Here is a 15,062-nt window from a genome sequence, read left to right as displayed (position 1 = left end):
ATAAGTTATGGTATGACTACTTGCCTTCTCTGTCCTAGATTCCTCATACTCTCTTTCTATCATCTCCGTCTCGGTTTCAGACACCACACCCTGGCGTTTGTGCCTTCCTCCGGTCTGGTGTATGCTTTCGGTTGTAACACAAATGGTCAGCTGGGCACTGGGACACGAGGTGACATCAATAGCCCACTTCCTGTCAAAAGCAGCCTCACAGGAAGGCTCACAGGAAGTCCTCGTCATATGTCAGGTAACTGGATGACTCCAGTTGGGAAGAAGAGAATGCAGGGAAATGAGGCAAGGCAGAATCAGGGAGCTGTTGCTTGAGGGAAATGTCCGGCCTGTTGTAGGAGCAAGTCAGAATAGACAAGAGAACACATACTAGGACGTTAAAAGGAACAGGCACACGAGTGCAAGGACTTGTTCAGATACATCCACAGCTTATTCAGTGACTCATATAATGTACTGTATATAAAACTATGACTGTAGGGAGAAAGATCACTTGATCACTATAATACGCATATTAACCATGCGTATTAAAAGTCTATGAATGGGATAAATTCAATGTTCAAAGAATGAAATAGTATCAAAATATCCCCATGTGGTAAAATGTTTGACATTATTTCAGCAACACGGATGTTTCTAGAGTGAACTGTATTAGGTTGTGAGTGAGTTCGAGGTCTATGAAACAGGATTCTCAGTGTTTAACACACTGATTGATGGTCTTTGAGGCGGATTGCTTAGCTTGTATTGCTTTCCTGCCATCTAGTGGACTAAATCAAAATCTAGGGAGCTTCTCGGTGTAGGGCAGCTTTTCCCAAACTGGGGAACCCAGGGGGTTCACATTTAGGTTTTTGCCCTAGCACTACACAGCTGGTTCAAATAATCAACTCGTCATCAAGCTTTGGTTCTTTGAATCAGCTGTGTACTAGAGAAAAAACCAAAACATGCACCTTTTGGAGTTTGGAAAATGCTTGTGTAGGGTGAAGATGCCTCTAGACACTGATCTTGGATTAGCATTTTTCCCCCACTAATAGTTAAGATTAGAATTGGGGGGGAAGGGAAGTTGATCCTAGATCTCTCCCAAGGGGAAACTTCACTCAGGAGCTATTTCCTATAAGCATAAACTGTTCCCGTAAGTCACCACAATGCTGTTGAGCTAGCTGATTTTTAAACCAACAGTCAGTAACTCTTCCCTCTCCTTTCCTCTTTCTAGGGCCAGATCATTATGCCATTACAAAAATCAACTGTGGAGGGGACCATAACTTCCTATTGTATTCAGATGAAAAGGTAAAGGACTTCACATAATCGTTTCTCAGCTTTTGGTCATTAACTGATGTAATAGTACAGGGACCGTATTCATAAAGCATCTCAGAATTGGAGTGATCTAGGATCAGTTTAGCCTTTTAGATCATAATGAATAAGATCACATGCACAGGGGGGCCCTGATCCTAGATCAGCTCTCAGCTCGCTTTATGAGTACAGGCCCAGACATTGAATTGAAAGACATTCAATTTTCTCTTACAGGGATGGGAAGAATATGCTTTAGACCAGGGTTCTCCGCCCTGTTCCTGGAGAGCTACGCTCCTTTAGGTTGTTTATCCAACCCCAGTTGTAACTAACCTGGTTCAGCTTGTCAACCATTTCATTATTAGAATCAGGTGCGCTAGATTAGGGTTTTAGTAAAAACCTACAGGACGGTAGCTCTTCAGGATCATGGTTAGAGAGCTATGCTATAGACCTAGTAGTGAGGAAGGATACTAATGTGTTTTCATTAAGTGAGCCAGTTCTAGTTTTCTGCCACTAGGTGGAGCTGTTGCTCCAGTTATTGACCAGCTGGAATGTCTGGATGGTCTCTGCTCTGGACAGAGTGATCTAAGACCAAGGCTGTGTCGCAATTATTTGTCCTACCTCCCAGAATGTGCACCTGTTCACTTCCCTTCACTGGTTCGAAAGAAAAGACTGGTATAATAAATATGGTGGAAACTCCCTCTAGCCGATTCCTCCACCAATCCAATGCTTTTAGATTTTTGGGAAGTAGTGAATGAGATATTACTGTGATGCACCCCAAGTAGGCTACATCTGTCTACAACGGATATCCTCCTGTTGATTGCCAGGAATGTGACTTGATAACACCAACACACAGATAGATACTCTCCCTACAATGTACTTGGACCTCTGAGTATTTATTTTGTCTGCAAGTAGGAAAGGGAATGAACCCAAAACACACGTCTCTGGATAGCCTTGTAATGTCTACAGTGGAAGCGCTATCGAGAATAACGTTGCTAAATGTAGCCGACTAGCTGATGTGCTACGTTACCTTGACTCCCCCCTGACCCCCTTCTCTCCTCTACAGAGTTCCACCGCTCCTGAAGACTTCCGCGTCACTAACATCAGTAGAAGCATCTCTTTGATAAATGATGCCAGTTTGAATACGTGGAGGATGAAACTCCTAGACAACACAGACTCCACTATCACCAAGTAAGTCAGTGATATGAGTTATTTGGGGATTCGATTTGTCTTGAAAATATGTTTTTGTGAACAATTGTTTATTGTTTCCTATGCAGAGAATGATGTTTCTTTTAGCAGGACGATGATCCTGTGGTGACCCTTTTTGGCTTCAGCAGCTGGAAGCTCTATACCACTCTGAAGACTGGTATACGTTTGATCTTGTTTCAATTGATTGATATAATTTCCTGCATTTATGTCTTGGTCTCCCTCTGCTTTTAGTGACGTCATTCTCCTGCTGTCTTCCACCGCCTGTTGGAACGCCAGCTTCCTGGATGAGAGGTGAGCATTGATCGACAGTCTATCCAGTTCTTTCACCTGTTTGGAAGGAGACCAGGAAAGGAAGCCATGAGTATTGAGTCACACCCGGTATCTCTCTCTTATGTCTTGTGGGAAAAGGCAGAGCGTTCACAGAGGACAAAATCATGTCCTTAATGTCCTTGTCTGATCAACACTCATTCCCAGCATGTGCCTACAATTCAGAACTGCTGACCTTAGGGGAAGAGACTCCAGGGAAATACTCCTATCTAGACACACTGTACAGACACACGGAGATTCCATTAGAGATCCGTGCGGAGATAAAGCGCAGATGGCGTGTATGAGGGAGGGGTGGCCATTTTGTGCTGATTCTCCGCCAGATGCCTATCACTTCATGGGAACGACCCTAGTTCCGAGCCCATCAGCGTAATGGTGTCCTCTAGACTCGAGAAGACCAATAAGCACCTTACTGTATGTCCTGCCCTCTCTGCTAAAGCAGCCTGTCCTAAAACCTACTGGATTTAACAGTTATATAAAACACTGGCAGGTTAAGCCATTAGCTCAACCGAAAGGGAGAGAAACTGACAATGTGTTACTGGTAGTATGTTATGTTCCCAATCTCACATCTGTTATTGTTTGTGGAGGTCACTCATTTGTGATGGCATCATGTGGGCCGCCCAAGAACGGCTGCACGGTGTTCCTAAAACTAAGTGGCTCAATTTGGACCCTTAGAGTATGAAACACACACACACAGCATGCCACAAAGCTGCCTGATTCCGGTGGGTACAGAAGCACTGTTCCCTAGCTAGCATAACGCCTCTCTACTTGTTAGTGCTTATCGTTCCGGTCGGAGTCTCTGTTTACCAAACAGTCACACAAAGCCAAATCTGGTTTATTATGGCTGAATTATTATTATTCTTTATCAATATCTGGAAGTTGTCTGTAAATAGTCGCTGTCCTTCATGCCTTTGAGTTTTCTGGGCTTTGTGGTGTTTCTCTCTCTCATACACACAACACCCCTGGCAGAGGTCACAAGATAAAGCAGTGAATGTGGTTTGGAATGGGCTTAAATACATGGAGGCTCTGACTAGACTTAATATATGGTCCCTGTCTGGGTAGTTTATCATGGGTTCTTCTGTTAGGTAATTTTTTGGTGGGTTTGGTCTTAAAGGCTCTTTTGTTCTTTGTTTGTTCCCCCAGTGATGACAGCCATTTTAAGACCAACCCTAAAGTCCCTGGCATCGATCTCAACTCAGTCCGCCTGCTGTTTGAGACACTCAGTAAACCGCCCTTTGCCAGACTACTGGAGCAGGTAACGTCTCCACTCTCCTGTACCATGTCTTATCCCAATACCTGAAAGCGGGACCCTCCCTTTGCTCAAAAACCTGGGTATGCATAGTTAAAGTGGCCTCCTCCTTCCATCATCTGTACTGATATGAAAACACAGTGAAAGCAATATGAACGATGCCCACTGGGTTTCAGGTCTTTGCTTCTTTCACATAGGAGCAGGTGAAGGAAAGGAGATAAGGAGAAGACACTTTAGACACTAAAGGTGCACTATGTAGAAATCGCTCAGCCATTCCCTGGTTGCTAAAATTCAGATAGTTCGCCTGATTTCAGTTTACGTGACAAAACAAGCAAGTATAGTGTACGTAATCATTGTACCATCTAAACCGCTGTGAAATATATTTTCCATAACCACAAATATTGGTAATTTCAGCTTTTTGAAGCTTGTGTACAAAACCAAAAGTAAAAGACGCAAAAATTCAACTTAAAAACGGGAAGCATAGAAATAGTGCACATAGATCTACGGCTTCTTAACTTGCTTACAATGACAGATCTATAACTCACATTTATATGTACATTTGGTTGGGTCGCCCAAAAAGTGACATATTGCAGCTTTAAAGATGTTGAGCTGAGGAGCGTCGCGCTGCGTGGTAAAAAAAAGAAGAAGTACATGTGCTCTTCTATCGAGCGTGCAGTGATGTCTAGATGGGGAAAAACAGTGTTTGCAGTAACTCCTTTGTTGTAATATAGCAAACGGACGTGGCTGTTTCACCATGAAATATTCCAGATTTAATTCAGAAATGCCCCGGGTTTTGACTGTTAAGCTACTTGGTTCTATCCATCTACTCATAAATGTGTTATGGCTGAGGCCGGTAGATTTGAACTGAGCGAATAATGGCATTTACAAATCCCATTTACAGGGTCATTGTCATGGCAACCCTATCATACAGAGTCATGGTTTATGTTTTGACTCGAATGCAATATTTGAATCCAAGGACACAATGCCATTTCTGTCTGTCAACATACTGACTCAAATCTCCAGCCACTTTAATAATTCAAAATTAGATGCAATAAACATATCACTAGTCACTTTAAACGATGTTTACATACCCTACATTACTCATCTCATATGTATAAACTGTACTCTATACCATCTACTGCATCTTGCCTATGCCACTCAGCCATCGCTCATCCATATATTTGTATGTACATATTCTTATTAATTCCTTTACACTTGTGTGTATAAGGTAGATGTTGTGAAATTGTTAGATTACTTGTTAGATATTACTGCACGGTCGGAACTAGAAGCACAAGCATTTCGCTACACTCGCATTAACATCTGCTAGCCATGTGTATGTGAGCAATAACATTTGATTTGTCTGGTTTTGGAACACCCTTTGACCGGTACACTCTTAGAAAAAAAGGTTCCAAAAGGGTTTTTCAGCTGTCCCATAGGATAACCCTTTTTGGTTCCAGGTATTACCCTTTTTGGTTCCAGGTAGAACCCTTTTTGGATTCCAGGTAGAACCCTTTTTGGAACCCAAAAGGGTTATACCAGGAACCAAAAAGGGTTCTTCAAAGGGTTATCCTATGGGGACAGTCGAAGAATCCTTTAAGGGTCTAGATGGCACTTTTTTTTTCTAGGAGTGTACGGCGTCTGTTAGACCTAGCCAGCAGCACTTTGGACTGAGCTATGTAGTAGAGTAAAATAGGGGTGTTCAGGGTACACCGCCCCCTACGCTTTGTTTTGATGGCTGGAGAGTATCATAGGCCACGGCATTGAATTCCCATGCCACATAAGAACTATGTCCCCCGTTGACTTCTGAAATGGTACAGCACACACTACACATCATCTCAGTAAGATCAACACATACTCTGCTGGGTTTTGATGGTTTCACGCAGAATGCCTACTGGACTGAGGTCATGAGGTTCAGAGCTAGCTAGCCCACTAATAATATGTTAGGGATTTTGGGGCTTCTCAACCTAACTTGATTTATTGTGTTGTATAAAGATCAGGCAGCATTAGCAACCAGCCAACCACAGGAGGCCTCTCCCAGAACATTTTCCTGTGATGTTTTTGTCCTGTTATCGAGTCCAGCTAATCCTTTAGATTTTGTAAAAAAGCTGTCCTTGTTCCGACATTTAAAAAAAATATATATTGTAGCGTGTTGGTACAGTATTGCAAAGTTGAAAATGCATTTCTTAATCAATATCAAGTATCTCCCAATTCTTCGCCATCGGTCAGTTATAGTTTAAATGTATAAAACTTCAGGTGCTCTACTTAACTCATATCATAATATACTCATTTAGTTGCATCTCCATTAGCAAATGAAAATAACAAGCATTGTGATGTACAGTTAACCGGTTGTATGGACAGCTGTTAGGTGATATTTTGATGAATGATTTTAAAGTGATGTATCCGTCTCTCTCTCCCTCATCCATGTGTCTCTGTCCTGCCAGGCCACTAAGAGTTTTGAGAGCCTGCTGATCCCCCAGCTGCCCTGCTCTCCCCCTGACGTTGAGGCCATGAGGATCTACCTGATCCTGTCGGAGTGTCCCGCCCTGCACGACTCCAAGAACTACATCACCCTCACCATCCCCCTAGCCATGGCCATACTCCGCCTGGATGCCAACCCCAGCAAAGTGCTTGGTAGGGGGGTAACATAGTTGCATTTCAAGCACACACACATGTACAATCACATGTTAATGTACTATGTACATTGCATGCACACAGACACCCATACGTGCGCACGCACACACACATCGACAGGGCTGTAGTGGAGCAGGTCGAGAGCTTCAAGTTCCTCTGTGTCTACATCATTAAAGATCTATCATGGTCCACACACACCAAACGACAACACCTCTTCCCCCTCTGGGCCCTCAGATTCTTAAAGTTTTTAGAGCTGCACCATTGAGAGCATCTTGATTGGCTGCATCACCACTTGCTATGGCAACTGCTTGGCATCCAGCCGCAAGGCGCTACAGAGGGTAGTGCGTACAGCCCAGTACATCACTGGGGCCGAGCTCCCTGCCATTCAAGACCTCTATACCAGGTGGTGTCAGAGGAAGGCCCTAAAAATTGTCAAAGACTTCAGCCACCCAAGTCATAGCATGTTCTCTCTGCTACCACACAGCAAGTGGTACCAACAGGAACCTGAACAGCTTCTACCCCCAAGCCATAAGACCGCTAAATAGTTAAATAGTAATCAATAGCTACCTGGACTTTCTGCATTGACCCTCCTTTGCACACGCTTTTTTGACTCATCACATAACCTGCTGCTACTGTTTATTATCTATCCTGTGGCCTAGTCACTTTATCCCTACCTACATGTACATATCTACCTCAATTATCTTGTATCCCTGCACATGGACTCGGTACTGGTACCCTGTGTTTATAGCCAAGTTATCGTTACTCATTGTAGATTTACTCCTTGTGTTGTAATCTTTCTATTATTTATTTTATTTTTCTCTCTGCGTTTTGAGAAAGGCCATAAGTAGGCATTTCACTGTTAGTCCACACCTGTTTATGAAGCATTTGACAATTACATTTGATTTGACACAAATATGCACATACACGGACGCACAGACAAATACCCTCATGCACACAAATGTGCTGAACAGTGTTTGATACTGTATACCCTGTACACCTCAGTCTACCACAAATACTCTTTCTCCGTACTACACAGTCAGTCCCAGGAAATGGCAGTTATTCAACCGTCATAATGGTATACACTTCACGTGTACAGTGCATCACATGGCACTTCTGCCATACTTTTAAATATACAATGTCACTGCATGTTCCCTTTAAAAGATGCTGGAATGTGATGTGTTGTCTTGTTTTCTGGATCCCATAGATAACTGGTGGTGTGTAATATTCTGTATCCCATAGATAACTGGTGGTGTGTTGTATTCTGGATCCCCGCAGATAACTGGTGGTGTGTTGTATTCTGGATCCCCGCAGATAACTGGTGGTGTGTTGTATTCTGGATCCCATAGATAACTGGTGGTGTGTTATATTCTGGATCACCGTAGATAACTGGTGGTGTGTTATATTCTGGATCCCCGTAGATAACTGGTGGTGTGTAATATTCTGTATCCCCGCAGATAACTGGTGGTGTGTTGTATTCTGGATCCCATAGATAACTGGTGGTGTGTTATATTCTGGATCACTGTAGATAACTGGTGGTGTGTTATATTCTGGATCCCCGTAGATAACTGGTGGTGTGTTGTATTCTGGATCCCCGTAGATAACTGGTGGTGTGTTGTATTCTGTATCCCCGTAGATAACTGGTGGTGTGTTGTATTCTGGATCCCCGCAGATAACTGGTGGTGTGTTGTATTCTGGATCCCCGTAGATAACTGGTGGTGTGTTGTATTCTGGATCCCCGTAGATAACTGGTGGTGTGTTATATTCTGGATCCCCGTAGATAACTGGTGGTGTGTTATATTCTGGATCCCGTAGATAACTGGTGGTGTGTTATATTCTGGATCCCCGCAGATAACTGGTGGTGTGTTGTATTCTGGATCCCCGTAGATAACTGGTGGTGTGTTGTATTCTGGATCCCCGCCGATAACTGATGGTGTGTTGTATTCTGGATCCCCGCAGATAACTGGTGGTGTGTTGTATTCTGGATCCCCGTAGATAACTGGTGGTGTGTTGTATTCTGGATCCCCGTAGATAACTGGTGGTGTGTTGTATTCTGGATCCCCGTAGATAACTGGTGGTGTGTTGTATTCTGGATCCCCGCAGATAACTGGTGGTGTGTTATATTCTGGATCCCCGTAGATAACTGGTGGTGTGTTATATTCTGGATCCCCGCAGATAACTGGTGGTGTATTATATTCTGGATCCCCGCAGATAACTGGTGGTGTGTTGTATTCTGGATCCCCGTAGATAACTGGTGGTGTGTTATATTCTGGATCCCTGCAGATAACTGGTGGTGTGTTATATTCTGGATCCCCGTAGATAACTGGTGGTGTGTTGTATTCTGGATCCCCGTAGATAACTGGTGGTGTGTTATATTCTGGATCCCTGCAGATAACTGGTGGTGTATTATATTCTGGATCCCCGCAGATAACTGGTGGTGTGTTATATTCTGGATCCCCGCAGATAACTGGTGGTGTATTATATTCTGGATCCCCGCAGATAACTGGTGGTGTGTTGTATTCTGGATCCCCGTAGATAACTGGTGGTGTGTTATATTCTGGATCCCTGCAGATAACTGGTGGTGTATTATATTCTGGATCCCCGCAGATAACTGGTGGTGTGTTATATTCTGGATCCCCGCAGATAACTGGTGGTGTATTATATTCTGGATCCCCGCAGATAACTGGTGGTGTGTTGTATTCTGGATCCCCGCAGATAACTGGTGGTGTGTTGTATTCTGGATCCCCGCAGATAACTGGTGGTGTGTTGTATTCTGGATCCCCGTAGATAACTGGTGGTGTGTTGTATTCTGGATCCCCGTAGATAACTGGTGGTGTGTTGTATTCTGGATCCCCGCAGATAACTGGTGGTGTGTTATATTCTGGATCCCCGTAGATAACTGGTGGTGTGTTGTATTCTGGATCCCCGTAGATAACTGGTGGTGTGTTGTATTCTGGATCCCCGTAGATAACTGGTGGTGTGTTGTATTCTGGATCCCCGCAGATAACTGGTGGTGTGTTATATTCTGGATCCCCGTAGATAACTGGTGGTGTGTTGTATTCTGGATCCCCGTAGATAACTGGTGGTGTGTTGTATTCTGGATCCCCGTAGATAACTGGTGGTGTGTTATATTCTGGATCCCTGCAGATAACTGGTGGTGTGTTGTATTCTGGATCCCCGCAGATAACTGGTGGTGTGTTGTATTCTGGATCCCATAGATAACTGGTGGTGTGTTATATTCTGGATCCCCGCAGATAACTGGTGGTGTGTTGTATTCTGGATCCCCGTAGATAACTGGTGGTGTGTTGTATTCTGGATCCCTGCAGATAACTGGTGGTGTGTTATATTCTGGATCCCCGTAGATAACTGGTGGTGTGTTATATTCTGGATCCCTGCAGATAACTGGTGGTGTGTTGTATTCTGGATCCCCGCAGATAACTGGTGGTGTGTTATATTCTGGATCCCCGTAGATAACTGGTGGTGTGTTGTATTCTGGATCACCGTAGATAACTGGTGGTGTGTTATATTCTGGATCCCCGTAGATAACTGGTGGTGTGTTATATTCTGGATCCCCGTAGATAACTGGTGGTGTGTTGTATTCTGGATCCCCGTAGATAACTGGTGGTGTGTTATATTCTGGATCCCCGCAGATAACTGGTGGTGTGTTATATTCTGGATCCCCGTAGATAACTGGTGGTGTGTTGTATTCTGGATCACCGTAGATAACTGGTGGTGTATTATATTCTGGATCCCTGCAGATAACTGGTGGTGTGTTATATTCTGGATCCCCGTAGATAACTGGTGGTGTGGTGTATTCTGGATCCCCGTAGATAACTGGTGGTGTGTTATATTCTGGATCCCTGCAGATAATTGGTGGTGTGTTATATTCTGGATCCCCGTAGATAACTGGTGGTGTGTTATATTCTGGTTCCCCACAGATAACTGGTGGTGTGTTGTATTCTGGATCCCCACAGATAACTGGTGGTGTGTTGTATTCTGGATCCCCGTAGATAACTGGTGGTGCCTGGTGGACGGCGGTGTGTTCTCCAGGCTGGTGGACATGTATAAGAGCATCGTGGTGTTCCTGTTAACCGGAGGAAAGGCCCTGCTCGTCCCTGTCTTCCTAGAAAACTACACCAGTGCCACGCTAAAGCTTCTAGAGAAACTTCATAAGGTAACGTTTCCTGCTAATGCTCATGGGGAAACTTCATTAGATCATTCTTTACATAAAAGTTTCTCTAGATACTTCACAATTAGTTTTATACTAAAGCTTGTGGAGAAACTTCAAGAGGTGTTATGATTCCCGGCCTTAAACATAGGTCTACTGTGCGAATAGGATCCTTTTTTAAAAGGTTAGGAACACATGAGGTGTCCTTTTTTTAAAGAATGTCGGTAATGCAAAAAACAAGTTTACAGAATTGTGGGAAAATATCAAGAATATGCATAATTATGGATGTGTGTGTTCTGAGCAGGGCTGTTGTGCTGCTGTGTGTGTCCAGGTTAACCTGAAGGCCGGGCATGTGGAGTACAACCGCTTCTATATCCCTGACATCACCACCCTGGTGGACATCCAGGAAGACTACCTCAAGTGGTTTCTGAGTAAAGCAGAGATTGTGAGTACTGGAGCTCTCTACGTCTCTCTCTCTCCGTCTCTCTGTGTCTCTCTTCTTGTGATGATGTCGTCCTGTGGAATTTTGTGTGTGTGTGTGTCCAATGATCTAATTCTCATCCTAATCCAATGGGGTGCTACTCTCACAGACGAGGCCCCTAGCCCCTACCCCTATACCTCTTCCATCTCTCTCTCACTCCCTCTTTCTCCCTGCATAGTAGAATCTGTTGAACTGTGTAGGCCCTTTCTAGGAAGAGCACAGAGACTTTGTTGTCCCCACCCCATTTTCACTTTTGTGTCTTGTAGCTCTGGCCAATGTCTCAGTTAACTGGTATAGCTAGACAGCCATGCCCCTGCCACCAGCTGTCAATCTGAATAAACTGTTATGATCCTATAGAATATAGTTTTCATGGGTAAATTGGACAGAACTGAGTTGATGATTTATGATTTTGTTTTTCAGAAAATGAGAACACCAGCAGTACAGGTATACAGGCTGTTTTCTAATCAAATGAGTGTAAATGCCACGTCTCTCTTAGCATATAGATAACATCTCTTCAAACGATAACGTTTCTCTTCTCTTCCATTCAGAGCTCAGTGACTTTATGTGCCTACCCGTTCATACTGAACGCCCAAGCCAAGACCACCATGCTGCAAACTGACGCTGAGCTACAGATGCAGGTAACAGCCAGGATTGGAAAATATATATGTACATTTTTACAGACGCTCTGGTAAAGAGCGACTTATAGTAGTGAGTGCATACATTTTCATCAGTAATGGTCCCTCGTGGGAATCGAACCCACAACCCTGGCATTGCAAGTGCCATGCTCTACCAACCCAGCCACACGGGACCATTATATAAAAGTTTCCCACTGTTAACTCAAGTTTGAAACTGATTTATGTTGACATTTGCCGTGATAAAATAACTCGTTTTTATAGACAATGTAAGAATGAATCATGTCCCTTGGAGACCATTTAACTGCACTTGTCCTTTTTTAAACACTTTATGTAAAAAAAAATATATAATAATAATAATTTCCATCTCTCCTACACTGGAGAGTGGGGTGGGACATATTTCTGATCGTTTCCCCCGTCTGTGACCTTTTCCAAGATGGCGGTGAGCGGGGCCAACATGCATAACGTTTTCATGCTGCTGACGCTGGAACCCCTCCTGGCGCGGAACCCCTTCCTGGTGCTCCACGTACGCAGGGACCACTTAGTGAGCGACGCGCTGAGAGAGCTCACCATCTACTCTGACGTCGACCTCAAGAAGCCCCTCAAGGTCAGAGTTCAGCACCTCTCAGGGTCACAAAGGTCATGTAGTGTGTCGTAAATAGACATGGAGAGATTTTTCTTAGGAGAGATCTTTGTAATCAAAGAGAAATAAGATAACACCACCAATCATCAATTGTTTGTCAACGGCTGCACACTGTTGTTAGTGCCACTTGAATTACAGGAACTAAGGCCATATCACTATTGTTAGTGCCACTTGAATTACAGGAACTAAGGCCATATCACTTGAAGATGAGAAAGTGATTGACAGAGTATTTGGGCTCAGTTAGTGTTAACTCGAAATGACACAACGACAAGGTTCCAGTTTAACAAAGTTTACTATACTATATGAACACACTACAAGGTAGCCATTACACTCAAGGCTAGGTCCATGAACGAACAGACTCCCTGCACAGGCGCACTCTTGACTGAGTGATAGCCCCGTAATAACAGAAGTATAGGGATACTTAAAACATGAACTTAACAGTTAGTGCCACTTTAATTACAGGAACTAAGGCCCTCTCTCCTCCCTCTAGGTGATATTTGATGGGGAGGAGGCGGTGGATGCAGGGGGGGTAACCAAGGAGTTCTTCCTACTGCTGTTGAAGGAGCTGATGGACCCTGTGTACGGCATGTTCACCCAGTACACCCAGTCCAACCTGCTCTGGTTCTCTGATAAAGTGAGTCATGTACCACTCAGTGGAGGCTGCTGAGGGGAGGATGGCTCATAATAATAGCTGGAACGGAGCAAATGGAATGGCATCAAACACATGGAAACCATGTGTTTAATGTATTTGATACCATTCCACCTATCCCTCACCAGCCATTACCACGAGCCCGTCCTCCCCAATTAAGGTGCCACCAACCTCCTGTGTGACCGCTTCTACTGCACAACACTGTACCGCTAACATATGACAAAACATGTCTTTTTACTGTTCTAATTACATTAGTAACCAGTTCATAATAGCAATAAGGCACCTCCGTGTTGCGTCGTGCCTAAGAACAGCCCTTAGCCGTGGTATATTGGCCATATACCACAACCCCCCGAGGTGCCTTATTGCTTAAATATAGTGCTGATGTTACTCATAATACTGTGTCAAAAAATAAAATACAAAATAAATTAAACACTGTACTTGAAAAGGGATGTAGTACTAAATATTTCTTGCAAGTGCATTGGAGTATAGTACATGATTCAAGAGAAGTGTATTAAATGCCTTCACTGACCTTAGCAACGGTTGCTAGAGGAATAAAATAAAAAAGGGAAGTGTTGCAAGCGAACAGTGTAGCAGTCTATTGAATAATAGTTTTTTTTATGTCTCCAGGTAAGAACACATTCTCTTTTACAGTAATGACAATAAAACATGTCTAACCGTTAATGGGGTATTGTGACATCTTAGAATTGGCTCTTTGTAGAAAACCAATGTTAGTCTGTCTGATTGCATCCTAATTGGCACCCTATTCCCTATATAGTGCTCTATGCCATTTGGGACACAGACCGTATCTATTGTATGAAGCAACACCAAGGTCATATTAGTTGTCAAATCCCTTCTACTCATGTTCTGGAAGCCAGCGAACCGCCTCAACATGTCAGAAGGGTCAATTTCATTATCTTCTAAATCTAAACAACATTATGCGTTTTCAAAGCCGAACAAGGTCACAAACAACGTTTCAAAATATTTCCAAATGCTCTGAATAGACACGGTTGGTCTTGGTTACCTGAGTGTAGCCGTTTACCGGTGTCTTGTAACACCTTTTGTCTGTATTTCAATGACCTTTGTTAACCCCCGACCCAGGCTTGGCTGTGTGGCCTGGCCATTGTGCTGTAAGTTGGATACATTCTATTGTGTGAAGGGACATGCCACTAGGCCAGAAAGGTCATATTTGTTGTTGTGGTTTGTTGAGGGTAGAAATAATTATTGTATTGAAATATGAACCGCTTCTGTAATGAGAGCCGTCCTATCGGAGTGAGTTGGCGTAGGTCAGCGTTTTCCAGGAAAAGGGACACCCATGCGAGGCAAGGCGACATCGGGAACGTTCACTCACGTATACAAAATAGCAACCTGGGTCGTGGGAAAATGAATGAATGTCTATGAACCCTTTGACACTCGCAATTGACAGAGTGTAGTGATTTGAAGGAGGAACTCAAACGGGGCTGTAACAATAAAATGAAGTGGAATAGGCTCAGAATAGGTTTGTAGGGTTCATCAACAATATTTTGTTAGAAAGGCATAATAGGTAATTATTCATATGTAGTTTTAATCAGAAACACAAATGCGTAATGAATCAATAACAATTCTGAGTAGCCCAATAATACATTTCCCAGTTGGTGAACATTATTGAATGAAGTGGTTGAATAAAAACAAATGACATCTTGGTTTGGATTTAAAAACGTTGGTGGTATGCCAGCCTACATTTCCATCGTAAACAAGGTGTACATCTTAATAGTTTCAAGTCCTTTTGTTTTTTTCTCTCTTAATACTGATTAACAGT

The 15,062-nt window shown here is 43.4% G+C and overlaps 1 protein-coding gene across 6 annotated transcripts in view; it reads left to right on the top strand.

The window, feature by feature from the left end:
* The window catches only part of LOC120037780 (probable E3 ubiquitin-protein ligase HERC3), a 38,028-nt gene that overhangs the window by 6,901 nt on the left and 16,065 nt on the right, over nucleotides 1-15,062 (top strand). For 3 of the 6 annotated variants that reach the window (XM_038983745.1, XM_038983751.1, XM_038983750.1), the window contains 12 exons: nucleotides 81-244; nucleotides 1,211-1,284; nucleotides 2,351-2,475; nucleotides 2,725-2,784; nucleotides 3,961-4,072; nucleotides 6,508-6,697; nucleotides 10,669-10,868; nucleotides 11,194-11,307; nucleotides 11,764-11,787; nucleotides 11,892-11,981; nucleotides 12,412-12,582; nucleotides 13,109-13,252. In XM_038983745.1, the coding sequence (XP_038839673.1) occupies nucleotides 81-244; nucleotides 1,211-1,284; nucleotides 2,351-2,475; nucleotides 2,725-2,784; nucleotides 3,961-4,072; nucleotides 6,508-6,697; nucleotides 10,669-10,868; nucleotides 11,194-11,307; nucleotides 11,764-11,787; nucleotides 11,892-11,981; nucleotides 12,412-12,582; nucleotides 13,109-13,252 (1,468 nt within the window). The remainder of the gene's footprint in view (nucleotides 1-80; nucleotides 245-1,210; nucleotides 1,285-2,350; nucleotides 2,476-2,724; nucleotides 2,785-3,960; nucleotides 4,073-6,507; nucleotides 6,698-10,668; nucleotides 10,869-11,193; nucleotides 11,308-11,763; nucleotides 11,788-11,891; nucleotides 11,982-12,411; nucleotides 12,583-13,108; nucleotides 13,253-15,062) is intronic. The other 3 variants (XM_038983747.1, XM_038983746.1, XM_038983748.1) reach the window with 3 other exon arrangements.

Source organism: Salvelinus namaycush, unplaced genomic scaffold, assembly GCF_016432855.1.
Source record: "Salvelinus namaycush isolate Seneca unplaced genomic scaffold, SaNama_1.0 Scaffold187, whole genome shotgun sequence".
NCBI lineage: Eukaryota > Metazoa > Chordata > Actinopteri > Salmoniformes > Salmonidae > Salvelinus > Salvelinus namaycush.
This window is presented reverse-complemented; position numbering and strand designations above follow the sequence as displayed.